The 27,661-nt window shown below is 54.6% G+C and overlaps 9 protein-coding genes across 9 annotated transcripts; 5 read left to right on the forward strand and 4 right to left on the reverse strand.

Annotated features, from left to right (window-relative positions):
• Positions 1-487: 487 nt before the first annotated feature.
• On the forward strand, positions 488-1,368 carry CABS01_08740 (syntaxin 6; the record flags this gene model as incomplete). Its single annotated transcript, XM_060542098.1, has 2 exons — positions 488-534; positions 642-1,368. The coding sequence occupies 2 exons, from the start codon at positions 488-490 to the stop codon at positions 1,366-1,368; spliced, it is 774 nt and encodes a 257-aa protein (XP_060400988.1).
• Positions 1,369-1,919: 551 nt separating this feature from the next.
• CABS01_08741 (GLE1-like protein) lies at positions 1,920-3,589 on the reverse strand (the record flags this gene model as incomplete). The annotated part of the gene is made up of 2 exons (XM_060542099.1): positions 1,920-2,699; positions 2,750-3,589. 2 exons carry the CDS (start codon positions 3,587-3,589, stop codon positions 1,920-1,922), a joined length of 1,620 nt encoding a protein of 539 aa, XP_060400989.1.
• Positions 3,590-5,354: 1,765 nt separating this feature from the next.
• On the reverse strand, positions 5,355-5,905 carry CABS01_08742 (uncharacterized protein; the record flags this gene model as incomplete). Its single annotated transcript, XM_060542100.1, has 2 exons — positions 5,355-5,615; positions 5,873-5,905. The coding sequence occupies 2 exons, from the start codon at positions 5,903-5,905 to the stop codon at positions 5,355-5,357; spliced, it is 294 nt and encodes a 97-aa protein (XP_060400990.1).
• A 946-nt stretch (positions 5,906-6,851) lies between these two features.
• On the reverse strand, positions 6,852-6,959 carry CABS01_08743 (uncharacterized protein; the record flags this gene model as incomplete). The annotated part of the gene is made up of 1 exon (XM_060542101.1): positions 6,852-6,959. One exon carries the CDS (start codon positions 6,957-6,959, stop codon positions 6,852-6,854), a length of 108 nt encoding a protein of 35 aa, XP_060400991.1.
• Positions 6,960-7,177: 218 nt separating this feature from the next.
• On the forward strand, positions 7,178-11,495 carry CABS01_08744 (RNB domain-containing protein; the record flags this gene model as incomplete). Its single annotated transcript, XM_060542102.1, has 4 exons — positions 7,178-7,328; positions 7,473-10,003; positions 10,051-11,402; positions 11,456-11,495. 4 exons carry the CDS (start codon positions 7,178-7,180, stop codon positions 11,493-11,495), a joined length of 4,074 nt encoding a protein of 1,357 aa, XP_060400992.1.
• A 4,163-nt stretch (positions 11,496-15,658) lies between these two features.
• On the reverse strand, positions 15,659-16,060 carry CABS01_08745 (uncharacterized protein; the record flags this gene model as incomplete). The annotated part of the gene is made up of 1 exon (XM_060542103.1): positions 15,659-16,060. The coding sequence occupies one exon, from the start codon at positions 16,058-16,060 to the stop codon at positions 15,659-15,661; it is 402 nt and encodes a 133-aa protein (XP_060400993.1).
• A 440-nt stretch (positions 16,061-16,500) lies between these two features.
• CABS01_08746 (twin-arginine translocation pathway signal) lies at positions 16,501-17,524 on the forward strand (the record flags this gene model as incomplete). The annotated part of the gene is made up of 2 exons (XM_060542104.1): positions 16,501-16,670; positions 16,735-17,524. 2 exons carry the CDS (start codon positions 16,501-16,503, stop codon positions 17,522-17,524), a joined length of 960 nt encoding a protein of 319 aa, XP_060400994.1.
• Positions 17,525-20,056: 2,532 nt separating this feature from the next.
• CABS01_08747 (FAD binding domain-containing protein) lies at positions 20,057-21,371 on the forward strand (the record flags this gene model as incomplete). Its single annotated transcript, XM_060542105.1, has 2 exons — positions 20,057-20,077; positions 20,133-21,371. The coding sequence occupies 2 exons, from the start codon at positions 20,057-20,059 to the stop codon at positions 21,369-21,371; spliced, it is 1,260 nt and encodes a 419-aa protein (XP_060400995.1).
• Positions 21,372-23,570: 2,199 nt separating this feature from the next.
• CABS01_08748 (uncharacterized protein) lies at positions 23,571-27,539 on the forward strand (the record flags this gene model as incomplete). Its single annotated transcript, XM_060542106.1, has 4 exons — positions 23,571-23,688; positions 23,764-24,130; positions 24,180-25,741; positions 25,792-27,539. The coding sequence occupies 4 exons, from the start codon at positions 23,571-23,573 to the stop codon at positions 27,537-27,539; spliced, it is 3,795 nt and encodes a 1,264-aa protein (XP_060400996.1).
• Positions 27,540-27,661: the final 122 nt, after the last annotated feature.

Here is a 27,661-nt window from a genome sequence, read left to right on the forward strand (position 1 = left end):
GTTGTGAAAATCCCACTTACATTAAATTGGTCAATGGAGGGGAATTTTTCTCGGTGAATGAGGGGCACACCGAGGGGTCGAGCAGGGGTCTTCGGTGATGTGAAATGTCTCGGTGAGGAATGCTCAAACGTGCCGAAGAATCTCCGGAAGTACCCTTACACTTCCCCGAAGCTGCGACCACCAGTGACCTGCAAAAGTGGACACCTATGGAAGACGGGGACGGGAGGTAGCCGTGTCCGTAAAGGTAGCTCGCACCCACCCGACCCGGCCGGCCGCCAGACGCGCAAACGTCATCCCAGGCCGCGTTTACCTAACAGGGTACCTAGATTGACTACAGATCGCCAATTCCGCCTCGACGATAAGCATTCCCTCCTTCAATACCCTAGGACCAAGCTGCAACCTTTGGTTAGAAACCACATCCTTTGTGAAGAGATCTTAACCGCAAGCCAATGCGTCCGCGGATGCGCCATTCCAACCCTTCGCCAGGATGATGTCCTCCGCCAACGAAGAGGATCCCTTCCTCCAAGTTCAACAGTACGCATCGCATCCCTTTCGCATCCAACCACATACCACTATGCATCCTTCCTCTAACTGACTATCACCTCTGAACCAAAAATACTGACCAAGAACGCACAAAACAGAGACGTCCTTGCCCAACTGGATTCAACCAGACCCCTATTCACATCCTACCTACGCATCCGCTCCCTCTCAACCTCCCCAACCTCCCCCGAACTCGCCTCCGCCCGCGCCGACCTCGAATCCGCCCTCGCCTCCCTAGCCGAAGACCTTGCCGACCTCGTCGAGTCCGTCAAGGCCGTCGAATCCGACCCGACAGCCTTTGGCCTCTCCGGCCCAGAAATCACGCGGCGCAAGAGGCTAGTCCAAGATGTCGGCGGCGAAGTGGAAGACATGCGCGAGGAGCTCGCCAAAAAGCTCGGCGCAGCAACAGCAGGAGGCAAGGGCAAATCCTCAGCCGCAAACTCGGACCTCCCCGATCCGAGCTCCTTCGCCATAGGCGACGGCCACCACGGAGACCACGACGACGACGACGACGACTACGCGGCCGAGTTCGAGCAGCAGCAGCAGCTCGAGATGATGCGCGAGCAGGACGGCCACCTGGACGGCGTGTTCCGCACCGTGGGCAACCTGCGGCGGCAGGCGGACGACATGGGCCGCGAGCTCGAGGAGCAGAGGGAGATGCTCGAGGTCGTGGACGGCGTCGCGGACCGCGTGGGCGGGCGGCTGCAGACGGGCGTGGCGAAGCTACAGTACGTGATGCGGCACAACGAGGACCGGCTGAGTAGCTGCTGCATCGCCGTGCTCATTTTTGTGCTGATCTTGTTGCTTATTTTGTTGTTGATTTTGTAAAAGAAAAAGGAGAGAGTGTCACTGGATTGCTGCCCGGCGAGACCGAAGTAATGATGGACGGCTGGAGGGATGTGGGAATCATTAGAAGACGACAAAAAAGGGAAGAGTGATGGCGAAATGCCGTTTCTCTTTGAAATGAGGGTTTGGGAGTTTATGGAGCGTGTTTGGAACTATTGTCAATGAAGTTTTTTGTCTTTTACTACTTTGAGAGCCTTTCATTTGGGGGCTATGATATATTTCAGTCATCCAACTCACGATACGCAATGTCTAGAGTACGTGTCTTTGTATCCTCCCCTAGCAGACCGCCCCAACTTGCTTCAATGGATGAGCCAAACCAAAGCCCAGACCCCGTGCTCATCGCAAGTCATTGTGAAGTCTTGCGGTTTTGGTTCTTTTAGGTGTATAAGCACCCCCATGCCAGGATGCCCAGAAACGCCATAGTATGTGTACCCCCTTGAAAGCACTTCCCCAATATTGGCAACCCATGCCTCTCATGTATGTGTACAAAAGGTAATTCGTCTACCTTGGCTTTTGTTTCCTCCCCCCACCATCTATGCCACATCTAACCCAGAGTCTCGTCTCAAAACGTCGCCTAGGACCTGCAACGCCTGAGCGGCCGTGGCCCCCGGAGGGGCTCTCTTAGGAAACTCCACCAACGCCATCCTGAGGGCCGCGACGGCAGCGTTGCCGTAAAAGTTGATGAAGCGCTGTTCGTGACCGTCAATCATGGACTTGAGCACCACGTACTGCGTGTTGGAGACGAGCTGCGGCGGCGAGTTGACAATCTGCGCCATGGCCTTCCAGTAGTTTGTCGGCGGGTAAGGGTTCGTCTTGGACGCCTTGCTGAAGTCCCGGAGCGCAATGGCCGCGAAGCCGGCGCCGAGACCCGTCATCCTGTCGTTGTGCGCCTGCTCGGGCACCCAGTTGCCGTTTTCCTTCTTCCAGCCAATGGCTCTGCGGCCGCCCTCCGTCTTGTCGCTGCCTCTAGAGCCGAAAAGGACGGGGCAGGCCACGCGGAATTTGGCGATGAGGATGTCGATCATGGAGCCGCCGCGCCAGTGGTAGTCCTTGTTGGAGAAGATTTGCGCCGTTACGATGCCGACCGGCTCGGCCGACTTTGGGTTCGCGCCGCCTTCGTTGGAGAATTGCTGGATGATCGCCTTGGAGAGGATGTTGAGGAGGTATATGAACAGGGCCGGTAGCTGCGGTCCGTTGTTAACAGCGCCTTCGGCTGGCTCCCTGTTTTGCTGCACGTATATGCTTGCGTCGATTAGAGGTGACGGGACCTGGCCGCCGAGAGATTCGCGCAGTGCGGCATTGATCGTGGCAAGCTAAGACATCGTTAGCATTTGTCTTGTGACACCAACAAGACCAGACTTACGGGTTGCGCGTTTGCTCCTTTGCCAGCAGTCAGCTGCCCAATAGACTTCCTGATTTGTCTCCGCATTTCTCCCAACTTGCCCTTCAATGGATTCCCAGGCTGTTTCGACAGGGCTTCGACGTCCTTTCGCAGCTTCTTGAGAGCTTGGTGTATCTGGGTGTACCTGTCAACAGTCGGTTGAGCTGGCACTGGTGCAGGCGCGGCAGGCTGAACAGCGGGCTTCGGGGCTGAAGGCGCTGCTGCGGGCTTCGTGAGGAAACCATTGGATTGGGTTGACGGCGTAGCAACGATCTGTGCGGGTGCTTGTGAAGGCGCTGCAGTAGGTGCCTTCGCGGCTGGGAGAGCTGATGTCGTAGCGGTTGTCAAGGGGGCTGGCTTTGGTGCGGCCGGCGGCACAGCAGCGGGCTCGGCTTTGGCCGCCGTTGTGCCATTGACCTGAGATTCTTGCGACTTCTTCGGCTCCGGCTTGGGCGGTTCAGGTACGGGTTCGGGAGGGAGTTGAGGAATCTGCTTGGCCTTGAGCTCTCTCAGCCTCTCTTGCTCGGCGCGCACTGCTGCTTCTGCCTTGAGGCGATTTTCTTCCTCTTTTTGTAGCTGTGCTATCCTCCGTTGCTCAGCTTCCAACCTTTGCTTTTCCTCCTGCAATTGGTGGACCTCATAGACCCTCAAAGCGGCGAGGCGAACACGCTCGTGCTCGAGCTGGGCAGCGGCGAGGGCATCGCGATGGCTCAGCTCTGAATTACGATTCTCGGAGAGAAAATCTGCTGTGAAGCCTCGTTCGGGGCTTGACTTGATGTTGCTATCGTGCTGGCTTCTCCGCGAAGGAGAAGAGTGCGCCATGGTTGGTCGCACAGTTGGCTACCAATGGCCTCGATGGTGTGGTCGTGGGTGGGAATTGAGACCAGGCCCTACGGCATCGGGCGGTGGGGTCAGGCGCGGGATGCAAAATTGCACCGACAACCGAGAGAAACAAAATCAACAAAACCCAAGGACCCAACACACCAACAAACGGCCGATCGAAAGAGTGACGTCCGCGGGTGGGCGGTTGGATGGGGAAGGCAAGGCAAGGCTCGGGCGATTTCTGAGAGAGTCCAGACGAGGCTGTGCTTCTTGACGTCTTCGGGGCCGTTTGGGTCAAGTGGTGTCGTCAAGCGGACAAGGTATTGGTTGACGGTAGGTATGCCGTAGAAGGCGTAGGTACTGTCGAGTTCAGGTTGGGCGCGGCGTTGGTGTGGAGCAACAAAAACTAATACGATGTATCAGGCGCGCTTTGATGTGGGATAATGCTACCGTTCGCGGCGGCCTGGGGCTCTTTGAGGTGAATTGGGGGGCGGGCCTGTTGCTGAGCTGTGGGAAAAGGCGATGACCCTTGTTGCGCTGTCGCCCTGGACCCGTGTTGCTGCTTGCAGCTCTACCCTTTTTGCTCCATGGGGTGGGTGAGCAGACGAGCAGACCAAAGTGATGGAGCAGAACAGTCATCAGCAGAGCAGCCAAAGAAGCAGCAATCGACCAGACCTCAGGAAAAACGAAGAAGAGACGTCGCCGTGGTAGCGACCCAGGTGGGTCCAGTAGGAGCTAGATGGACGAATGATAGCTCTGAATCTTGGCAGAAAGGAGCACAGCGTCCCCGCTGTTTGGTCGGACCGCAAAGTGGGGCATTAGCCCGAAGTCGGGCAGTCACATTTATTGCCGGGCGGTCAAGAACTGAGTACGAACTTCCTCGGTCTTTGCACCGTTATCCGTACCAAAAGTGCATTCATAGTTTACGGAGTGCCTAGGTCAATGAACAAAAGTGAATATTCCTGTCATGTCGTTGAGATTCTGCAATTGGAATCGGACCCGGCCCCAATTTCCAACTGGGGAGTCGGCTCAAGTCTGGATCTGGCCCGTCTCGCCTTGACTTTCCCTCTCGGTTTTGCTGGCCTGGCAAATGAAAATCGGCAACAGCCAACACGACCGTAGACTGGACGGAGCGTCCGAGAGCTGGGCATGACGGGGAAGAGAATCTTCAACCTAGTATTCGTACCGATACCTGCTCAGATAGAGTGTGTGATGCCATTGAGGAGAAATCTTGTCAGGGAGGTACGTAGTAAACTCCACCGTTGCACTGGGGGGAATACCTAGGTATGTCAATCACAGCTCTGATGAATGATGACTGAGGGATGCTGCCATGCTGCCATTGCCCGGAGCTTCCTGGTCCTCATGGCTGGGGGACCGACCAGAGCAACGCAACGCAACGCAACGCAACGACAGGAGAGCTTGCTGCAGCCTGCAAGCCTCGCTCAGGTATCCGTACGGTACGGTACGGCGTAGGGGTTCTGTTGATGTGGTGTCCAACGATGCGGTATCCATCCGGAAACACTGGCGTATTCCTGTTCCCCCCTTGACTTGAGCCCTGCATTTGGCTTGCCCACCGCGCAGCACCCCCGTAGACGCCAATGTACCTAGTAAGTAGCCGCCGCTCGCCGGCCGCTGACCATCCTGTTGCCCCGAGGTACGAAGCCAAGGTTCCTGACTTGCTGGCCCTAAGTATTTCGTTTGTGCTGCTAGCAGCTTTATGCGTACACAAGGGAAGGTCATGTAGGTAGTCATACTGTTGACTGTGTCAGTAGTCAGTGCCAGTGTGCGAGACTAAAGGGCCGCAGGAGACGGAACTTGGCGGGCGTTCCAGTCCCAGTTCCAGCCCAGCCCTCGAGAGACTCGAGACTACGCAGTAGAGACTGAGAGTCAACCCCCCTCGGCTCGCTCCTTGCCCACCTACGTAAGGTGTCTGGGACGACGACTGTGGTGCGGGTGAGATGGGCGACAGGTCAAAGTCAGGGTGGTGCACTACGGCAAGGTACTGATCAACAAAGTATCCGAGCGGCTAACCTGTTACCTGTCCTCGAACCCGGAAGCCCTGACCTGGTTCTGGCTCTGTCTCTGGGCCTGGCGTGCAGCGAAGGTGCGGCGTGGACTCTCCCCACCCGCGTCGAGACCTGACTGACTGGAGACGTCTGACTGAGTCTTGTTACCTTGGGTAGGTATGTACTCTCGTACAGAGTATCCGCCACAAGGTACAAAGCACTCGACCCCAAGTCAGGCTCGTTCGGGGGCACGGGGGACAGGTACTTCCTTGCTTACCAGTGCCATGTTTGGGGACAAGCCGTCAGCCATGTACCTCTAGCTTGGGGTAAGGTACCTACGGATACCTGGCCTGGATTTTGTCGTTACCTCGACTTTTGGAGGCATTTCCAAGCTGGGCTGGTTGGGATAGCTACATACGAGACCCTTGGATGGGATTGCGAAAAGAGCTCGAGGTGCGAATGATGCATTTCGGATCCAGTTGTGAAGGAAGGGATGTTTTAGCAGAAACACATGCAGAGTCCAGCACGAGTGCACAAGCTTCTGCTGCAGACAAGATCAAACCAAGCAGCAGCCTGTACCACCATCGTCATCATCATAATCGCCGCGTCTCCCGCCTGCCTACGTAAGGTAAGATACTTGGACTACCTACCTCGCCTGGGTACGACCTGTCTGTCTCCCTACAGGGCCGCCATGTGTGCTATTGCCTTCTGGTAAATCACTAGCGCACCATGTACCTTGTCGTCCACCAGCGGCTCAGCTTCCAGTGCCAGTTGTGCTCCTGGGAGGTGTGCTTCGTACCCAATGGTGGGAAGGCATTCGTATGGTGAGGTAAGGTAGGTAGGTACTTTTATACTTACCTTAGCTACGGGACTGGCCCGGTGTCTTGAGTCTTCCCACCAGGCGGGCCGGCTCTTGCTGCAACTGCCTGTCCCTCCTCCACCGGGGCGGGTGCTACTGCTGTCCTTGCTCCTCCTCCTCGCTCGCTCTCTCTCCTCAGGTCTGCTCCCCCCCCTCCCCACTCCACACCCCCCCGACCCGACTCGCCTTTCGCAACAAACCCCCCGTCAGTCTCTCCCAGAGAGGACATTCCCATCCTGCCTCATCTTCTTCTTCACGTCTTGTCTGCCTCATCCTTTTTTTCCCACCTCAACCATCACTTCGCACACTCCTTGCGAGCTCCTTTCCCTTCCACCTCGCTCCGTCTCGCCAGACATCCAATCCTCTCCTCCCAATCACTCCCCAATCCATTCCATTTTCAATCCCTCATCGATCGATCAGACAAACAAGAACTACCTTCCTTGAACCAGAAGCAACCACGTCCACAAATCCAAAAGACCAACCAAGAGCCCAAAACCACATCCATCCCAGTTCTCCACTGTCTTTAGTCCGCCAACTACATACGTCAATACCTTACGTGCCACATCATCCCACAAAGCTTCATCGACGCCTACGCCGACCACTCGGTATCCGACGCTATCAATCCTACCCCCATCCGTCCTTTATACCAACGACGCACTTGACGTGCATTACAAGATACAAAAAAATCAAGAAGCCAATCTTTCATCTGCGTGACTGCCCATCATGGAGCAGCAGCAGCAACAACAGCAGCAGCAGCCGCCGCAGCAGCCAACCGGCGGCGTCCCAGGCCCAACCGGCCGACGGCTTCACATTGCGCACAGGAGAAGCCCTTCCGAGCTGACTCCGTTGATGAGCATGTTTGCCAACCCGGGTAGTACGTTGATTCGCATCTTCTTCCATCATTTCTCCCATCTTCACACATGATCTTGCGGCTCCTGCGCGATGCCCCCGACCCCTCGTCACCCGTTTCATCATACCAAAATGAACATCGATGCTGACAATGAGTCTTGCTTTGCAGTGGAACAGCTAGCTATTCAGCAGCAGATTGAGCTTTTGCAGCAACAGCAGCAACAGATCCAAGCTACGCAGCAACAATACATGAACATGGGAATGATGCCCCCCACCCAACAGCTCGGTCCAGGCGGTGCTTTCAATCCCCTGCAGCCCGGCATGGCTCCCCAGGGCGCCTTCCAGTTCCCCCAGCAGATTCCGCAGCAGAATGTCTCCATGGGCGGTCCTCCGACCCAGCCAATGTCACATCGCCGTAATCAGTCGGCACTCCCCAACATGGGAATGGGTCCTCCTCCCGCCCCCTCCTCTGGTGCATCCGGCACGAACTTCAACGATGCCTCCGGCGCCGGTCCCGGCAGGGAAAACTCCGGTGGCCGTGGCGGTCGTGGTGGTGGTGCCGGCGGCGGTGGACACCAGCGACGTCACTCTTTGGCGCTTGCCGACGCGAAGAAGGCGGCAGAAATCGCACAGCAGAAGCGCACGACATCCGCCTTCTCCTTCCCAATGTCCCCCTCCACCGAGGCCAGCGCCGAGGGTGGTGCCTCCGCCCCCGCCCCCGCTCCGACTCAACCCGAGGCTCCGATTGCTCAGGGCACCAGTGCCGGCCGTGGGCGCGGTGGCCATGGTCGCAGCCAGAGTATGGCTGTGAACGGTCGCGGCGGCGCCGCTGGTCGCGGTGGCTTCTCTGGTGATGCTAGCCAGAACGACTTTGGTCGTCGCGGCAGCCAGACTGGCGGCGGTGGTCACGCCAGAACCGGCTCTCGCAACTTTGACGGAAACTGGCGCAACCAGGGTGCTAACCAGGGCCAGGAGCAGGGCGGCTTCCAGCCGGGCCACCGCACTCGTGGTTCTGTAAACCAGTCCATCTCCAACATCGGCGCATTCCAATACCCCGGTCAGCCTCAGCTTATGCAGATGCCTGGCAACATGCTCCCCATGGGCATGTACCCGGGCCAGCAACTGAACCCCATGCAAATCCAGCAACTTCAGGCCCTTCAGGCTGCCCAGATGGGCGGTCAGCAATTCGTTGGCCTTCAGGGCGGCCAGCATGGTGGCCAGCTTGGTGGAAACCAGCAACAGCAACAGCAGAGGAAGACTCTTTTCACTCCTTACCTCCCCCAAGCCACCCTCCCGGCTCTTCTCGGCGATGGGCAACTCGTGTCTGGTATTCTTCGCGTGAACAAGAAGAACCGCAGCGACGCCTACGTTTCCACTCAGGACGGCCTGCTTGATGCTGATATCTTTATTTGCGGTAGCAAGGATCGCAACCGTGCCCTCGAGGGTGACTTGGTTGCCGTTGAGCTTCTAGATGTTGATGAAGTTTGGTCCCAGAAGCGTGAGAAGGAAGAGAAGAAGAAGCGCAAGGACATCACCGATACCCGTTCTGGATCCACCAACGGCCAGAACCAGTCATCCGGTAACAACGATGACAACACGCAGCAGGAGGGCGGCATTCGTCGTCGCGGCAGTCTGCGCCAGCGCCCCACTCAGAAGAAGAACGACGATGTCGAGGTTGAGGGTCAAAGCCTGCTTCTCGTCGAGGAGGAGGAAATCAACGATGAGGCCAAGCCCCTGTACGCAGGTCACATTGTGGCTGTCGTTGAACGTGTAGCTGGTCAAATGTTCTCGGGCAACCTCGGTCTGCTCCGTCCCAGCAGCCAAGCTACGAAGGAGAAGCAGGAAGCGGAGAGAGCCGCCAGAGATGGAGGCAACAACCGCCACCACGACAACCGTTCGCAGGAGAAGCCCAAAATTGTTTGGTTCAAACCTACCGACAAGCGCGTGCCGCTCATTGCCATTCCGACTGAGCAGGCGCCGCGCGATTTCGTCGAGAAGCACCAGGATTACGCTGATCGCATCTTTGTTGCCTGCATTAAGCGTTGGCCGATCACCTCTCTGCATCCCTTCGGCACCCTTGTCGAGCAGTTGGGCCGCATGGGCGACCTTAAGGTGGAGACCGACGCTCTGCTGCGCGACAACAACTTTTCTTCCGATGAGTTCTCCGAGGCTGTGCTGCGCAGCGTCGGCCTTCAGGACTGGTCTCTCGCTAAGGAAGAGGAGGCTGCCTTGGCTGCTCGCCGGGACTTCCGTGATGAGAAGGTTGTTACGCTCGACCTCAACGGTTCTCCCGAGCTTGCCAATGCCATCCACATCAAGACTCAGCCTGATGGCAAGATTGACATTGGTATTCACATTCCTGATGTTACTCACTTCGTCAAGCCCAACTCGCTTGTCGACCGAGAAGCCAAGAAGCGCGGCACCGCCGTTCACTTGGTCAACCGCACATGCGCACTCCTTCCTCCCAAGATTGGTGGAGAGGTATGCTCTTTGGCTCCTGGTGAAGAGCGTCTGGCTGTCAGTGTTCTCTTCCGTGTTAACCCTCACAACGGCTCTGTTGCCGAGGGAGACACTTGGATCGGCAAGAGTATCATCAAGAGCACTGCCAAGATCACTATTGAGGAGATCGATTCGGCTCTGAACGGTCAGGCCGATTGGAAGCACGAGTCTCTTCAACTGAAGGATGTCCAGATCCTTAACGTAAGTTCCACTGAAACTTGCATCTGAGCTGCACTGACATTATCTAGGCTGTCGCTCAAAAGTTCACCGAGGCCCGTCTTGGTGCTGGCGGTGAGCCTATCGCGCCCCTCAGGCTTCTGCAGCAACTCGATGATGAGAACATTCCCATCAAGCACAACATCTTCGATTCTACCCCTGCCACTGAGCTCGTCGAGGAGCTCATGCACAAGGCCAACACTTACGTTGCCCAGCGTCTCGCCCAGGCTCTGCCTGAGAAGGCTCTTCTGCGCCGACAGGGCCCCCCCAATGCTCGTCGCCTTCAGACCTTCGCCGATCGCATGAACGCCCTTGGCTACGAGGTTGAGACTTCTGGCAGCGGAAGCATGCACAACAGCCTTTTCAAGGTTGACGACGCCGATATCCGCAAGGGAATGGAGACGCTTGTCCTCAAGTCTATGCAACGTGCCAAGTACTTCATTGCCGGCAAGACTGCTAAGCAGTTGTGGCCTCACTATGCCCTCAACTTGCCTCTTTACACTCATTTCACTAGCCCCACGCGGCGCTACGCCGACATCATCGTCCACCGTCAGCTCGAGTCTATCCTCTCCGAGGGTAAGATTGAGTACACGGAGGAATTGGAGAGCCTTGTCAAGACCATTGAGTCTTGCAACACCAAGAAGGACTCCGCACAGAATGCCCAGGAGCAGAGCATTCACATTGAGTCCTGCCGTGAGATGGACAAGAAGCGCCAGCAGGTCAACGGCGATCTCATCACGGAGGGTATCGTCCTCTGCGTGTACGAGTCGGCCTTTGACGTTCTCATTCCCGAGTGGGGCTTTGAGAAGCGGGTGCACTGCGACCAGTTGCCCCTCAAGAAGGCCGAGTTCAGAAAGGAGAAGAGAGTCCTTGAGCTCTACTGGGAGAAGGGCGTGCCCAGCTCCGCCTACGTTCCGGAGGACGAGCGCCCCAAGGCTGCTGCGTCTGTAAGAAACGCCAACGCTGCTGCTGCTGCTGCTCGCCAAGCGGAAGCTGCAGAGCGTGCCAAGAAGGAGAGGGAGGAGGCTGCACGCAAGCAGACCGAGACGGGCACCATCTCTACTGACGACGTCGATGCCCTTTTCGACGACGATGACGACAATGCGTCGGACGTTACTGAGGCCATGGCTGGAGCTTCGTTGGCCGAGAGACCCACACAGAGCGTCCCCGGCTCCCCGACCCGATCCGATGCCAAGCCCTTGCAACGCACCAGGTCCGACTCCAAGGTTCCCGCACCTGAGGCCCCCGAGGCCCGCCTGTCGAACAAGGAGAAGTACCTCAAGCTTTTCAAGCTGCGTGAGGAGGGAGGAGAGTACATTCAGGACGTCACGGAGATGAGCAGGGTTCCTGTGATTCTCAAGACGGATCTGTCCAAGAGCCCACCGTAAGTTTACAACTATCTATCAAAGTCTGGAGACGTGTGCTGATTCGAAGTAGCTGCTTGACCATTCGGTCTTTGAACCCCTATGCTCTGTAAAAAGGAGTTGTCTTGACATTACCTGTCCCGTGTGGGGACACGGTGTGATGATCGTTTCCAACAGATTGGCGGGCACATTGTGCCTTGTCATCGACTAAGATGCATCATGAGTGATGTAGAAAAAGTTTGGGTGAGAAGAGGGATGATACATTGCGATTGGGAAGGGAGTAATAGCCAGCATATCTTCGTCCCTGGATGAGTCATATAGCACGATAGGCCTGAAGTCTGAAGTCGAGAGGAGGGCGGTGGATGAAATAGTAGAGATAGCGCCCATGAGTTAGTCAAAATGGTACCACCAATTGCACACACTATAACGCGCAACCAGTGTCTTGAAAACTGAAGGATCGCCCAGATACTTTCGAAAGCTGCGAGTGGTCAGCCAGGCATGTGGAGAGGCATGGCGTCTGCAGACTGCGAGATTATACGTCTTCCACGCGGAGCGAGCAGGGCTACCCTTGCGCCGCGTTGCAGAGTCAGCGGGTTGGACTCCTGTGGTGCGTGGGTTCCAGGGGGAGGAACTTCGGTAGAGTTTCAGCTGCGGTGGTTGACAAGAAAGCCGGTTTGGAAAATTGACGTGATGACTTATGCCGGTGATCGGGGGTGTGTGGGGACGACAACATCTTGCACAAAGGAAGACGTGGGATGGGCTTTGGTGGTGGACCGGAGACACGGGATCGTGAGGCGCTGAATGGGCTCGGGAATAGGGAAAAAATCCAATGCGACCCTCTGGAGGAGTTGAGGAGGCCGCCGTTCGGACAGTGGGTATTTCAACATCTCCATGTCCAGAGCTTGAGCAATTACTTGGCTGCACATTCATGTTTATTTCCTCATAGGTACGATTTACAGCACTAGCGCAAACGCGAATACGATGCTGTTCGCAGGTGTATCGAATCTCTCGGCGAGATCCCGCAGCGCGACGCTGCAGTTGCGCTGCATCCGTCGCCAAAGACGGGCCGTCAGAGGGCGGCACAACAAGTCCCATCACAATCGTGGACTTCTTGGCACGGAGAAACTTCCCGTCTTCACAGGGACCTGACCTTTTGTGACAATGAAAAAGGATTCGTACGAGGTTGCATGAGTAGGGAAAACTTGGGCAAGGTTTCTAATTCGACCGTACGGCGCAAGTTTGTGGGAGCAAAGGGTGAAATGGAAGCATTATAACCCCGATGACGAGGGAACCCCTGGCCCTTTACGTGTTAAACTCCTGGTTATGGTTGTATTCCTGACCCCCTCTCCGAGTTCCACGACGGGGGATCTGCAACGAGTCCAAAGTTCAGATTACCTGATGTCCTGTGAGATCTGCGCGGCGATCGCCAGGGGCGATGGGGGGGAGGAGAGGGACGGAAGACTAAATTTTTCGTCGGATTGAAGCAGCATGGTCCGGCTTGATCGTCGTCTTCACATAGATAGAGTGGGAGATCTTTTTTTGACAAGCCGTTGGATAAGAAAAGATGCGAACTCGCCAAGCCCGGCTTGCGTAGGATCGAGAGACCGGAGCCGTTGTCGACCGCTGCTTGACATTTCCGGGCTCCCGACATTGCTTCTTCAGGCATTGCTCACAGACCTTTGACATATTGGCATTGGAGGCGCAGCGCGCTACCTACCGAGAAGCCGGAAACCTGAGGAGAGTTGCTTCGCTATTTCTCTCCGAGCATGCTGTGGCCCAAACGGCTGCGGGGCAAAGAAGAAAAAGTTGTTTCCGAAGGCTTGAACGGGATGCTCAGCTGTCCGAAGACGAGTCGGCGAGTGGGATAATCCACAAAATGGGCTTGCGCCCGACACGCAGTGTAGAGAAGTAGACAGGCGAGGACGAAGGGGTTGCGTTTGTGTCAGGCGCGCGCATATAGTGTACGCTAGCAAACGATGCTGGAGTCATGATGTCGTACTGGTTCAAGCAAGGCAAACCGGGGCCAGTCTTCGAGTTTCGAAGAGTTGATAACAGGGGTGTGCTTGCGAAAGGGACGGGCTTTTCGGAGGTTTCTTTTCTCTGGCTGGTGGAAATGGGTGATGAGAAGGACTTGAAGAAAGAGACGATGAGCGTGGCGGTCGTGGCTCCCATACGACTCGGGTCACGGGTAGACGGAATGAAAGCCTGGTCGAGTTGACCCAGACAGGCTCCCCGGGCAATAGAGAAATGGGATGGGTTCCCTTCTCTTTGCTCACAAATGGCGAGTTGGGACGAAAAGAATGGTTTGGAGCCTCCAAAGGCTTTTGAAACGGTTTGCAAGCCCTGCAAGGTCTTGGCTTGCCGAAACGCGCCGTGGAAGAACGGGTCTGGCTATGTGGTTAGCGACCATCCGGTGTCGAGTCGTTGGGATGGACTGAAAGAAAAGGAGAAGATTGAACGGAGGTCGAGACTTGGATGCCATGGCCTGATAGAAGTTCGATGTGGCTAGAGAGCATATTTTGGCCCAGCTATTGGACGCTGCCGAGTAAGATTTCCGAGCCTAATGTTGTTAACACATTCGAGGAACACTGAATCTCTAAGTCCCTGCCGAGGCAGCCCGCAGGCAGCTCGAGGTGTTCCATTGCCGATAAGCTTAAGTGGCTAGTGTATTGAGGCGGTTTGGAATTAGGACCAGGCCGGAAAACAGGCTGTCCATGAAGTGACAAGGTCAGTGCTTTAGTTGCAGAGCCGCCCTCGTGTAGCAGGCCTCGAGAGTGGGATGGCCGTTTACTAGTGGGCTGCGAGGAGCTTGATGGCGTTAGGCTAGGTGAAAGGCTAGATCTGGGGTTGCTTTGCGGTCGTTTCCAAGAAAGCCAGATCACGAGTACATGTTGGTGGTCATTCGTTTCTCAACTCCTTGCATGGCCTAGTCAGATTAGAAAGCTAGACACCCTCGAGTCAGCCCAACGGCTTACCTAGCTCTCCCATAGAGGACGCCTAGGAGGCCGGTCGAGGCCAGTGCTCTGGCTGTCAAGATCACGAATTGTGATTGACGATGCAAGACAGATAACCTCTGGCAGCGGGGACTTGCAGATCATGGCCTTAGACCAACGGAGCGTGACACCCTTGGCGAGAGACGAAAGGAGGATCTGAAGTCCTTAATCTTTCATCACCCAGTTGGCAATGTCAGAAAGGCGTCGATCGCAGTGGAAATGAGCATCGTCTCCGTGTCGCAGGATAGCGGCAGTATACGACGCCCGGGTGAGTTGAATACATGCCTGCAGCCTTGCCCAGGAACGCGAGTTGTCGGATGGATGGATGGATGAATGGATGGATTAGTGGTGCGTGATTGTCTGGCCTCGGCTGTGTGGGATGGACGGAAACAAGAGACCGGCGTGGGAAGTTGAAGAAAGGCGGCTCAGAAAGCGAGGATTGAGGCAATGGAAAGAGACGTTACCGAGAGAGCGTTCCTGCAGATGGCCGAGTACGTACCCGCGCTAAGCCCAGCGAGGTTCTGCCGGGAGTGACTCCACCCGGGCGGCGACCAATCAATAATCGCAGCAGGAGCCAGTGACAGAGTGGTCCGGGCGTTCACGGACCGGGGTTTCTGACGTGGGAGACGTATCACATTGGTTTCGGTCGGCGGCCCGTCCGTGACCCGGGTCAACGTCTAGTCTTGGCTGGGGGTCACGATGCAACAAAGTTGGCTCGGCTGCAATGCCAAAACAGTGGCGAGTGAGGGGGCCTTCAGTTACGTTTACCTCTTGACCTCCTCGAGGGCACTCAGGAACCTCTATTTCTCTCTTCCCCCAGGACTCCCGGTGGGGTCACCGCCCGCAGGACCCTTGCATTTCACAACAAAGTCATCGGGTAAAAAAGAAGCGCAAAAACAAGCTCGGCAGGGGGTCGCTGCAACATCTGGAAACGGGCTTCATCCTAATCTAAGGAGTTGATCAAGTCCCTTGCCCATTTCTATTTGGCCCCTGTTTTTTAATGATCCATGTTGTCTGATTGGTGCTTTGGGCCCTCGAGTCTTTGCCGATTCGTCGAGCTTGTTTGGACCGCAGCGAAACGAAACATGCAGAGAGTACTCCGTACTCCGTAGCCCTTACTGCTGCACCTGCCCACCAGTGGCCACGCTGCGTGGTCTCGCCTCTGCCTCGTTCACGGAGTACTCACACTCACATTCTCCTTCCCACTCACAGACGTTCCCTACTTCGTAAGGTACCTGGGGCTTTCCGAAGGACGAGGCAAGCCTCGCTGTCATCTGAACTTTTCACCATCTTCTCCAACCATGCACCCCCCTTGACGCCATTGGCAAGGGGTACCATCCACCTCTTGACTTGGCTTGCCCGCTAGATCCCCCTTCCCGTCTTCCATGATACGCACCGCGTGCGCGCACACACACGCTCTTCCAGGCAAGCGCTGCAGTTGTTGCGGCTTGCGGCTTGCCCTGGACTGGGCTCCTCCCCCAGTACGGATAAGATGTAAACTCCTGCTTACTGTACCCATGTACCCCTGTCGGGTCTGAAGCTTTGTGGTCGAGCGTAATCTTGTTACCCGCATTGTGGGCTCCCGTGTGAACCGACGACGGAAAGAAAGCTAGCCGCAGACAATCCCCAGCAAGGACCCAAGTCGATCCGACCCCTCCCGAGTAGCAGAACATGAGAAAGGCCATGCGTGGGTGGGCGGCGAGATACCTTACGCCATGGGAGAGCGGCAAGATACCTACCTTCCTGAGGCTAAAGTGAACCTTCTTTATTGCTCGCTTGTTTCCCACCTTCATTGCTCTATTCCCGCCCCTTCTCTTCTTTCCTCTTCATCCCGTTCACTGTGTGTCAATTTCTTCAAACTTCCAAAAGCGCTGGTCTGCTTTCCTGGTCCACCGGTTTTGCTTACACTTTCCTTTCCCTTCGAGACCTACTACGACCCTGTCACTCCCTCGGACGACATTCTTAATACCTCTTTCTAATCTTTCGCTTCATCGACCGTCCCAGGTGGCACCGATCGACAACAACATTATATCCGAATTTCTGTCCCGAGAGAACAGCCGATCGAAAAGGAAAAGAAAGTCTAGGGCGAGCAAAGCTGAAACCACACAACATATCTTAATCAACCATGCCTTCCACAATGAAGTCTGTTCTCGTCGCCTGCCTGGCCGCAGTGGCCACCGCCGCCCCCCTCGGCCCCAAGTTGAACGCCGACCAGATGAAGATCTACGATCTCGCCAAGAGGCAACAGGCTGGAGCTGGGGCTGCTGGATTGACGGATATTGATATCCTGCAATTGTGAGTTTGGGACTCGAAATAGGACAACATATGTTGGGCATTGGAACTAATATGGACTTCATAGCGCTCTTACTTTGGAATGGCTCGAGGGTACCTTCTACCAGCAAGGCTTCCAAAAGTTCCCCGCACAAGACTTCCAGGCTCTTGGTCTGTCCAACGAGCAAGTCAACGACCTGCAACAAGTCGGTGCTACTGAGCTGTCTCACGTGTCTTTCCTGCAATCCGCTATTGCCCAGGCCGGCACTCAGCCCGTCCAGCCTTGCCAGTACAACTTCGGTTTCACGAACGCTGCTGGCATGGTCGCAACTGCCGGTGTACTTGAGAACGTCGGTGTTTCTGCCTACCTCGGCGCTGCTCCCCTCGTCAAGGACAAGGCCATCCTCGGCGCTGCTGGCTCCATCCTCACCATCGAGGCTCGCCATCAGACCTTCATCCGTGCCGCCTCTAAGCAGATCGCCATTCCCCAGGCCTTCGACGCCCCTCTTGGTGTCCGCGCCGTCTTCTCTCTGGCCGCACCCTTCATCGTCTCCTGCCCCCAGGGCTCCAACCTGGCTCTGCAGCCCTTCCCCAAGCTGGCAATGACCGCCCCCGCCGACCCCAAGGCCGTCGCCGTCGGTGCTCCGATTATGCTCCAGTCCGATGCCGCACCCCAGGCCAAGGCTTGCGCGTTCACCACTGGTGGCATCCAGCCCGGTGGAACTGCCTTCACCCCCTTCAACCCCCAGACTGGCTGTGTCGTTCCCCAGGGTCTCAGCGGAGTCGTCTACCTCTCCCTCACCAACAACGCCCCGATGGCTGGCACGCTCACCGATGACATCATTGTGGCCGGTCCCATGGTGCTTACCATCTCGTAAGCGCGTTCCGACAGTACGGGGTTTGCGGCCGCCCAGTTATGGGTTGGGCTGAAAGGACGTGACGGGTGTGCGTTGATTAATCCCGAAGGTCAAAAACAAAGCTAAAATTGGGGGAATAAAGCGCATGATGCCTTCGCTTTACGACATCGGAAGTTGGATAGTCAAGAGTCAAATCAGCCAGTATTTCGAAAATGTCGACCTCTTTTTTTTCTCTCTTTCTGACTCTTCGCTCCCTCCAACCTCACTATCCGATCCGATCGAAAAATATTTCACTTCTCTGGCTGAATAGATAGCCTGTATATATGATGGTCATATTATATATATTCCCAACGGGGGTTTCAGGAGTCTTACCAAGACTTTTATGTATTGTTTAACTGGTAACTCATTTTTCTTTTCTCATCTCGTCTCCTCAAAGAGTCTTTTGTTACATTACTTTTCATTTGTCGCATCAAATCCCTCGCAGTCTTGGAGTAGACTTGGGAACAAACATCAGGAAGGGCGAAAAGGGCCAGGAAAAATCGTGCCCCGGGCAAGCGGAAGAATTCTATGATACCAGCAGAATAAAGCACGATTTTTGAAACATGTTCAACACATAGAATCTTCACCCTTCCTCTGTGCGCAAATCAAAAAGATGATTCTACTGAGAGAATAGGGGAAAGTAGAGGAGCTGGGGAAAATGAGTTGAGTAACAAGGGAAGCGATACAACTGAGACCAGCGCGCAATTCAAAAGCTATCTTTCATCAGCCGCAGAGGCTGCTAACTCATAATAGGTTCCAACTTGGTGGTGAGGTGTGAGGTGTGAGGTGTGGGGTGATTAGCTGAGCGGCGGCCAAGAGCCGCAGTGGCTCAAGCTGAGCATAAGTAACCCTGAGGATGAGACTAGTTTTCTGGGTGGGCTGGGTAGGGGTATGTTCGAAAGAACGGTACGGATAGCCGAGCCGACGACGAGTCGGTGCCAAATCGGTGTCTATTCTACTTACACAATCGACTCGGCGCCAAACCTTCTTGCGAGTCAGCCTGGCCCGAGACACGGTGGTAGTTGTGTCTCGGGTGGGGATGTGCCTACACTTACCGGTGCGCCTGTGGGATTGTTGGTTTCTAATGCGCCCTTGAAGTGAGTCGGAGGTATCGGGTAAGTCGTTGTCTGACTTATGCGGAATCTTAGTCTGGAAATCGTGTGCAATTCCCCCGTCTCGGCTTTGTCATGAATCCAAGTCTGCTTGATGGTGGCCAAGAGTTGAACATTGAGACAATCTCGTCAGGTGGTCATTAAGACCGAAGCACGGGAATGCGATCGACTGGTAGTATTTCAGCATATGTACTCGTTCAACTGTGATCACTCACGTTCGAAGTCCACGATGAAATCTGTACAACATTTTCGTTGACCGAGACTACTACCGGTCGTTAGCAATAAGTGGTAATACTATGAAGCGAGAAGAACAGCAAATACATGTGGCCGGGGAGGTAAAGTCTATAAATTCTACCGTGTTGGAAACTTGCAGGCGCTGTTATGATATTGCGTGATCTTTGATATGAATCTTACGACCTTTGTGAGTATTCACATAGGTATGCAAGTGAATGTTTCCGCCCCCGGTGGCGTATGACTGCTAGGTAATTGATCTGGGAGGCGCGTATTTCTCAAGGACCATGTTTGAACTTGGAGCGTACCTTGTACTGCCGTGGTCTACCATTGTCAAGAGCCAACGGTGTCCCGATAGGGTGCCCTGGATACATCTCGCCGGAACAGGTGCCGCTGCTCCAGGCCAATGTGGGGTCGGCCGGCCCTGGCAGAGCGTGGGGCAGGAGCCGGAACTCTGAGATGCATGCCCCCGCATCGGAATGATACTAATCACCGTCTTTTATTCACCTCAGCTAGCAATGAAATGGAACAGGTCATTTCAGCCACGAGTTCTCCGGAAAGTATCATTTTGTTCTCTTGAACTCGCTTAAAACTGGCTTTCTCTGCAACCGAGGTTCTCATAGCCGACTAGGCTCAAATCCCGCCCGACGGAGGCATGGCGACACAATCCTCACGCAAGCAAGGTCGTCTATTATTCATCATAAACCTACAGCATGAGACTCTGTGTAGGAATCCCCCAGATTACCACTTGCATGTACGGTTTCCAGGTCTAGCGCAAAAGCTTATAGGGGAACCCCATCCGATCTAGATTGCTCCCATATACTCCATACGGACAATTGATCTAAAAATGATCTGCCGAATATCAACCCCGCGCGTGCCCCCTCATCTAGCTCCGTCTGGCAGTTCGGTCGCCCGCGTGGTGACGTCTGCGGGGTCAAAGTCTGCTCGCAAAATGGAGCAGATAAGTCAACATTCTTCGGAATGGCACCCCGGCGATGGGGAAAAGTACCGTTGCATCAATGGATCTCTGGCAATATGTCCGGCTCGATGCGGTCCCGTTGCGGGGTTGATTCGGTTCTCATAACAATCAGGGTCCATTCGACGATCTTCAACTTCTTCTTCACTCCAGAGCAAATTTACAACTGTTGATCATACACACTTAGAGCTTAAGATGAGTCGTCCGTTCAACAAAGTACTGTACTTTGCCCGGCCCTCCCAGATGAACAGTCTCCTAACATGTTGAACAGGTCGTGATTATCGGGGCTGGCCCCTCCGGTCTCCTACTCGCCTTACTGCTGTCCAAGCACGGCATTCCCGTTCACATCCTCGAGGCCCAGGACCACCTCGACCAGCAACCGCGCGCCGCCCACTACGGTCCCGCCGCCATTCCCGATCTCAAGCGAGCAGGGATCTTGGAGGAAGTCCGCCGCCGCGGCATGACGCTGAACAAATTTGTATGGCGCCGGCTCGACGACCACGGCGTTATCACCGGGTTCGATGCGGGCGTGCTCCGCGACGTCGACGGCGAAGATCTGAGGACCACATGCCTCGTCCTACAAGAGCTTGACCAACTCATGCTCGACGAGTTTTTGAACAAGTACAACGGTACCATCAGCTGGGGGCACCGCGTCGTCGGTCTCGGACAGGATGAGGCCCGCGCCTGGGTCGACGTCGAGACACCCGGGTCCGATGGGAAGAAACAAAAGGAGAAGAAGCGGATCGAGGCTGATCACATCATCGGTTGCGACGGCGCCAACAGCGCCATCCGCAAGGGCCTCTTCGGAGACGAGTATCCCGGCTGGACGTGGGATCAGCAGATCGTCGCGACGAACACGTACTACGACTTTGCGGGGAAATTCGGCTTCGACGACGCAAACTTCATCATCCATCCGGACCATTTCTTCATGGCGGCCAAGATCACGAGTGACGGCCTGTACCGCGTGACCTACGGCGAGGAGCCGAACCTCTCGCACGAGGGGCTCCAAGCGCGCCAGCAGGAAAAGTTTAGGACGATGCTGCCGGGCCACCCGGGGCCCGACGAGTACAAAGTGGTCAACTTTGCGCCGTACAAGATGCATCAGCGGTGCGCTCCGCGGTTTCGTGTGGGCCGGTTCATGCTGGCGGCGGACGCGGCGCACTTGTGTAACCCCTGGGGCGGGCTGGGGATCACGGGCGGGTTCGTCGATGTCGGCGGGTTGTACGACTGTCTTGCGGGGATATGGGACGGGGTGGCGGACGAGGGGATACTCGATTTGTATAGCGAGAAGAGGCGGGAGAAGTGGAAGACGATTATCGACCCGATATCGCAGGAGAACTTTAGGAGGGTGTCGGATGCGGATCCGGGGACGAGGTTGGAGAGGGATGGGTTCATGCAGATGTGTGTGCGGGCTGAGAAGGATCCGGTGTTCATGAAGGAGTTGATGATGGGGAGCTTCGAGGTGAGGTACGATTTTACGCAGCATTACAAGAAGGTCAATGGGCAGTAGTGAGGAGTGTTTATAAGGAGCCATTCACCTCGGCAGAGGTTCCGTTGTATATATTGAGCGAAGGAGCAGTATGTAGGTATGCCAAACCAATCATCAAGCATGTCGCATTTTCGCAAGTTATACACCTTCATGGCCAAGCTCACAGGTCTTCGGCTGAGCAACATGTTACCACGACTTACACCAGGGGAACTAAGCCAAGGACTAGGTATCTTCCCGTCTCTTAGGCTACCAATTTCCTAACGTCGCGTGCAAGCTCCAGTAGTGAAGAATCAATACTAGGTATACTGTTTGGATTTTATGTAGCGGTACCGATGATGGGTTAACATGATCTGAAATGACTTCTCGTCATCATCTACCTTTTTGTTCAACTGATACAAGCAGTAACGCCCCAGTTGTCCCTCCACCTTGGTGCCCTTGAGATCATGTTACCAGTATCTCAACCTAGATAATTGCAATGTCGTTATTACTTAAAACAGTAACGATAATATTCATACCTCCGTCCAACCTTCTCGCAGGTAAGTGCTATGATATAAAATATAGCTACTGAGCGTTTTATCTTGACCTAGCACCGCAACATCGGCGAAGCTACGTTGTTTTCTGGCGTTGTGTATAAAGCAGATGAGCATCAAAAGATCAGTAGGGTAAGAACTGAATATCTTTTAGTCTCTCTGAAGATTTAGTATCTCTTCGGTGTGGCCTTAGGGAGTAAATCATTTAGAAGACGGCCGCCTACCAAAATTGGAAAGGTAGAAGCCGGTGAAGAATAGGGCGCTGGAATGACGAGGCTACTCGTATCATCCTTTCTACCCGTGATATAATAAGACAACGGTTAGCGACTGGACTGATGTTGTAACTTCGGGAAACTTATTCTTAAGGGTCAATGTATTATCCTCAAGTAGTATGGATACACGCTATCTCCTCCATTCAAATTTGAGGTGTGAGGGGGTAAAGGGAGACTAAGAACGGAGTTTTGAATATGCTTGCTTCCAAGGATTAAAGCCCGTAGATTATCCCTTCTGGGTAATTAGCATCACCGGATCGAAAACACTATGTGTTAAGCTTTGTGGGAGTCTGTGACGACCGGCAGGCCGGCCCCACCTACGGGACAACATTCGGAATGTATGGGGCCGATACTCCGTCTCCTGTCATTTACGCTACAAGACGCCGGCGTTCGGGATGACTCCGATACAATATTTGGCCTCACCTACCGCAACGCCTGCCATATCTTCAATGATTCTAGCTCACACTCACTCAATTCATTGCACAAGCCGATGAAGTGACCGAGAGAAGGAGTGTGTTGACCTTGCACAATTGCATAACTCGCTCGGAGGAGTGGGGTTGCCACGATGGACCGTCGGCCCACACCTATTCTCAGCGCTCCAATAAGAGACTCGCGCCCGGCGCTTAATCCTAATGGTTCACTGCAACCCAATTTGTCACTGCACACAGACTGTCATACCCCTGTCAACCTCTTCCTCTTCTTCATACAACTCATGCTGTCCATTGTTGTCAACTCACGGAGTATGTGATACGAAGAATTGGAAAGGCGGACTGGAATTGCCGCGAGAAGTGACATTCAGAGTCTGGTAACCAAAATAATGACTTTGAAAGCGGCTCAGCAGTGGCAAGGCATTCTAGGTCCTGGTCTAGCCCCCGCAGGGCCGCGGCCCCTCGATCATCTCTCGAGCGCTTAGCCATCACCTCTCATTCCTCAATACCCATGGCCGAAGGCCCACGTCGAGCACCGAGTTGGTGCACGATCCCTGGACGCCATCACGTCCTGTTGGCGCGATGTAGTATTCGAGGCCAGGAACGGCTCAGAATCATGCGCATCGGCTCGTTGCCGCGCTGAGGATTATGCTGTTGGTAGCAAGTTAACCTCTTAGTCTGTTTCGGCGACCCAAACTGTCGGGTTCAGTCTGTCGGTCAAGTTCCCTTAAGGTTCTGCGTCTCCCAGGAACAGGAGTTGTCTGGCTTGAGTTCCTTTCATCTCTCTCTTCCGCGTCTCCTCTTTCGTCTTGTTTCCTTTGTCACTCGAGCTGGTTTGGGCGGGTTTCTCTTTTCAATTTTTGTTACCAAGAGTCATTGAGTCTTTCATGATAGCTCTAGTCAACTGAGCCACACAATCATACAACGGAGCATAGCTGAGGTTCTTGCATTATTCTCCTTGGTAGTCTACGCCCATTGTCCACTGAGGCTATGAGTATCAAGGGGCCCGAGGTCCGAGAGACTCGGCTTCTCCAGGATGACGCCCCTCAGAAACAGAGCCGAAAGGCTTCTCTGCCTTTCGCCTTTCAAAGGTCGCGAGACAGTGAATGTAGTCTTGAAACAGGTCAGATAGAACATGGAGACCAACCGCAAGTCGAAGGATGCAAACTAACATATCCAACAGTTCACAAACATGGCTGGAAACCATTGACTCTCAGTGCTCCGGTTCTTTTCTCCTTCGCTTTCATATCTTTCCTCCTTGCGGTCATTATCGAGATACTCGCCCAACGAAGCCAGTCTCAAGGAGGCCTCGCCCTTTCGAAATCAGCTGACGATATACCGGCTTTTGCAAACTTCTGCTACCTTTTTCTACCCACGATCGTTGCCGTCATATACAGTTTACTCTGGAGCTGGATTGACCTTGATGTCAAGCGAATGCAACCATGGCTGGAGATGTCAAGACCAAAGGGCGCTACAGCAGAAAAGTCGATGTTTCTGGACTACCCGTACGACTTCATCGCTTTCGTTCCGATCAAAGCGGCCAAGAGAAGGTATGCTTGCCCTTGCAACACTTTCCAGGTTTGAGCTCACCCAACGCAGACATTGGGCAGTCTTTTACGGCGGAACAGTCATGGTACTCATTTTCTGGGTAATCACACCCCTCCAGAGTGCAATACTTGGAACGGGCCCGGTCGATGTAAGACGGCAAGTCAATATATCTGCTACCGAGGCTCTTCGGCCGGCTTCAGAGCACTTCGGATTGATGGATGTGACTATTCTCAATGAGGGCTATGCTCAGACATGGCTGAACCAGCGATTTCCACCTTACACGACGCCGGAATACACGCTGCTCCCTTTTGACACCAAGAGTCAAGCTATCCAAGGATCCTCGACCAATTGGACAGGACCTACCACCAAATTCTGGACTCAATTGGCTTGCTGGCCCGCGGAGGTACACATGAATGGGGCCCCACGAAAGCATAACCACGACTTCCTCAATGGCCGTGGCTGTAATGCCAGTGAGATCAACAGCTATGGGAATTTTGAAAACGACTTGCCTTACCAGATGTTGTACATAGGGTATCCCTACAGTTCGTGGGTGGACTACTACCTGGGTGCCACTTGCTCGAAGCAATCAGCAGGCAATCAGTTTCTGGCCACGTGGGGTCACTCGGACTATCAGAAGAACGAGATCAACCTCACATCTATATTCTGCGAGACCAGCTACTACAAGCAGCCTGTCAATGCCTCCGTCAGAGCTGCTGACCTCGTCCCTTTGGAGAACTCGGTTGTTCCGCTGGGTCCTCGGGAAAGACTTTTGGAAACAGAGTTTAACATGACAGCTTTCGAGCATCTACTAGGAGCCGGTGTATTAACAACGCAACCCGACGGTGCGAACGGCGGTACCAAAGAGTTTCCGTTTGGACGTCTACTGGAACAGCATCAGCAAGTCGCCAAATTGGGTATCAAATGGCCGATGGCACCGATGGCCGGCTTCGCGATTGGCTCACAAAAGAACGTCAAGACACTCGATATTTACCGAGACGAGACCAGCTTGGGCAATGCTTACAACTCGACACACAAGATGCTCTTTTCCCTCGCACTCCGTCGGGTCCTCGAAAATTCCACGAATACGAACACGACCACTGGCAACATCGATGTCGAGCTACACGGTATCATTGTCAGCCGAGTCTTCTCCGCTATCGTCGAAGGAATGCTAGTTATTGTTGGGATTTTCACGACACTCCTATGGTTGCACGGCTATAGGGCGCCTAGCCGCTTGACGATGGACCCCGCCTCCTTAGGATCACTGATTAGTCTTTGCCAAAACAGCACTACGCTTCTCGACAAGCTTGCTGGAAAGGGAGCTCTACCCGAGGATGCCCTCAAGCAATCTTTCCAAGACTTACGTTTCAAGTTGTTCTGCGGGTGCCAGAGTCGCTCAGGGCAAATGGTCATCAAAGTAGTCGATACCCGAGATCAGACAATTGAGGAGCGACGCATCAGCCTGACCCAGCCAGACACCACCTTTTCCGTCGGCCACTACTCTCCAGTCAAGCCCTTGGCCCTACGCCGAGGTGTTGGTGCTATGGTAACCTTATCGATGATGGCGGCTGTCGGCGGATTGGTCTACTTCAAATTGCTCGAACGGCGCAACAAAGGTTCGAAGTATCATTTCTACGGCAAAGTCGAAAGCTCACTAAATTGACAGGAATCGTTCGTCCAAATGCAAGCTTCGAAGTGCTGCAGATACTCGAGAACTACGTGCCCACTATCTTTGCAACTTTGCTGGAGCCCTTTTGGGTGCTCGTCAACAGGCTTCTATGCATCCTGCAACCATTTAAGGACTTATGGACCGGCAAACGGTCGGCCAAGGGCTCCATCAATGCCAGATACACCTCTCTGCCCCCGCAGCTCGTTTTTTGGAGGGCAGCCAAGTCGGGCCACTTCATTCTCACGGCCATGTGCGCGTTAGCCTTGCTGTCTAATCTTCTAGCTGTTGGTCTCGGTGGTCTCTTCAACGAAAAGCCAATAGACATTGAGCGCCCTTACAACTTTCAACAATCATTCATGCCTCGACTGAGTAACGCATCCGTTTACGGCTCAGAAGCCCGCGGAACTTTCCATAACTCGGCTCCGTACGAGGTTCCATTTTACATTTTCATGAATAACGTGTCTCAGAACACACCACTTACACCGTGGGTCAATCACGACTACTTTTTTCAGCCCTTCGACATTGTTCCCCAAGACGAGGACAAGACGAGCGGCACAACGTTTACGGCGCGGACCAGGGGCTTCAGTACTAATCCATCCTGCTCTGACTTTGGTACTTACAACACAATAAGGAAAGCGCCTCAGGTGAATTACACAATGACCAGGAACGGCGAAGCTGTGAAGGGTTGCAGCACAAGCTTTATCACGAAAGATATAAAACTCGACAGCGATTACGACATCTTTCCCGGGCCGGCTTCGAAGGAGATTGTGCAAAAATTGGACACCTCATACGACTTGACACCCTGCGAGACCACTTTGCTCATGGGCTGGTCGCGGATTTCTCATGCTTCGAACATCACCAAATCAACAAACTCAACGACAACCACGAAACGATCGCGAAGTACCGAGTTGGGGGATGGAGAAATCGCGAGCACATTTGTCATTTGTCAGCCACTCTTCGCCACGGCCATGTTCGATGTCACGGTGGATTGGCAGGGCTACATAATCAACGCGACCCGGGCATCCGATGTTTCGGCAACGCTCGACTACCCACTCTCGACGAACCACACGGATGCGATATCCGCACACGTCAACGAGCTCATTGTCTCAACTCAAAAGAGCTGGCACAACGACAGCTTCTCCCGCGACTGGATGAATTACCTACTCAAGATCCAACCGGGCCACGCGAACCTTCTCGACCCGAACATCCCACCAAACGCTACCGCGCTGATCCCCGCCCTCGAAGCCGTCTACCGTCAGATCTTTGTCCTTCTCCTCGGCAACAACCAGAACTTTCTCGACACCTACCCCGAACCCGTGACCATATCCGGCATCCGGCACACCACAGAGACGCGCATCTTTCTGGACACCACCGCCCTCGTCATCAGCCTCGTCGTCCTGGCCATCAACATCGTCGTGGCCGTCGCGGTGTACGGCCTGGCCATCAAGCACTTCCTCCCGCGCATGCCCACGACCATCGGGTCCATCCTCGCCTACCTCGCGCCCAGCAGAGCGGTGCGCGAGTACGACGGCGCCGGAGGCAGCCTCGAGAGCAAAGCCACGTTCAGCTTCGGTCGGTATGTCGGCGAAGATGGGCGCGCGCACGTTGGCATCGAGCTTGACCCCTTTGTAGTGCCCGTGAAACTCTCCGCGTTGAGAAAGGGCGATACGGAACCGAGAACAGGGCTGCTGGGGAGGCTGCTGGGGAGACGGAAAGCGGGACGGCGAGGTGATACGTGGTTGTGAGCATGAGACAGGCCAAAAGACCGGATGGAAAGCAATGATGGGATGAAAAGATTCACAATTATGAACTTGATACAGACACGCCCAAAATGGCTTGTTTTATTTCCACATCCAGAGGGATAAGG

Source organism: Colletotrichum abscissum (genome assembly GCF_030869225.1).
Source record: "Colletotrichum abscissum strain IMI 504890 chromosome Unknown Scaffold_20.1, whole genome shotgun sequence".
Taxonomy (NCBI): Eukaryota; Fungi; Ascomycota; class Sordariomycetes; order Glomerellales; family Glomerellaceae; genus Colletotrichum; species Colletotrichum abscissum.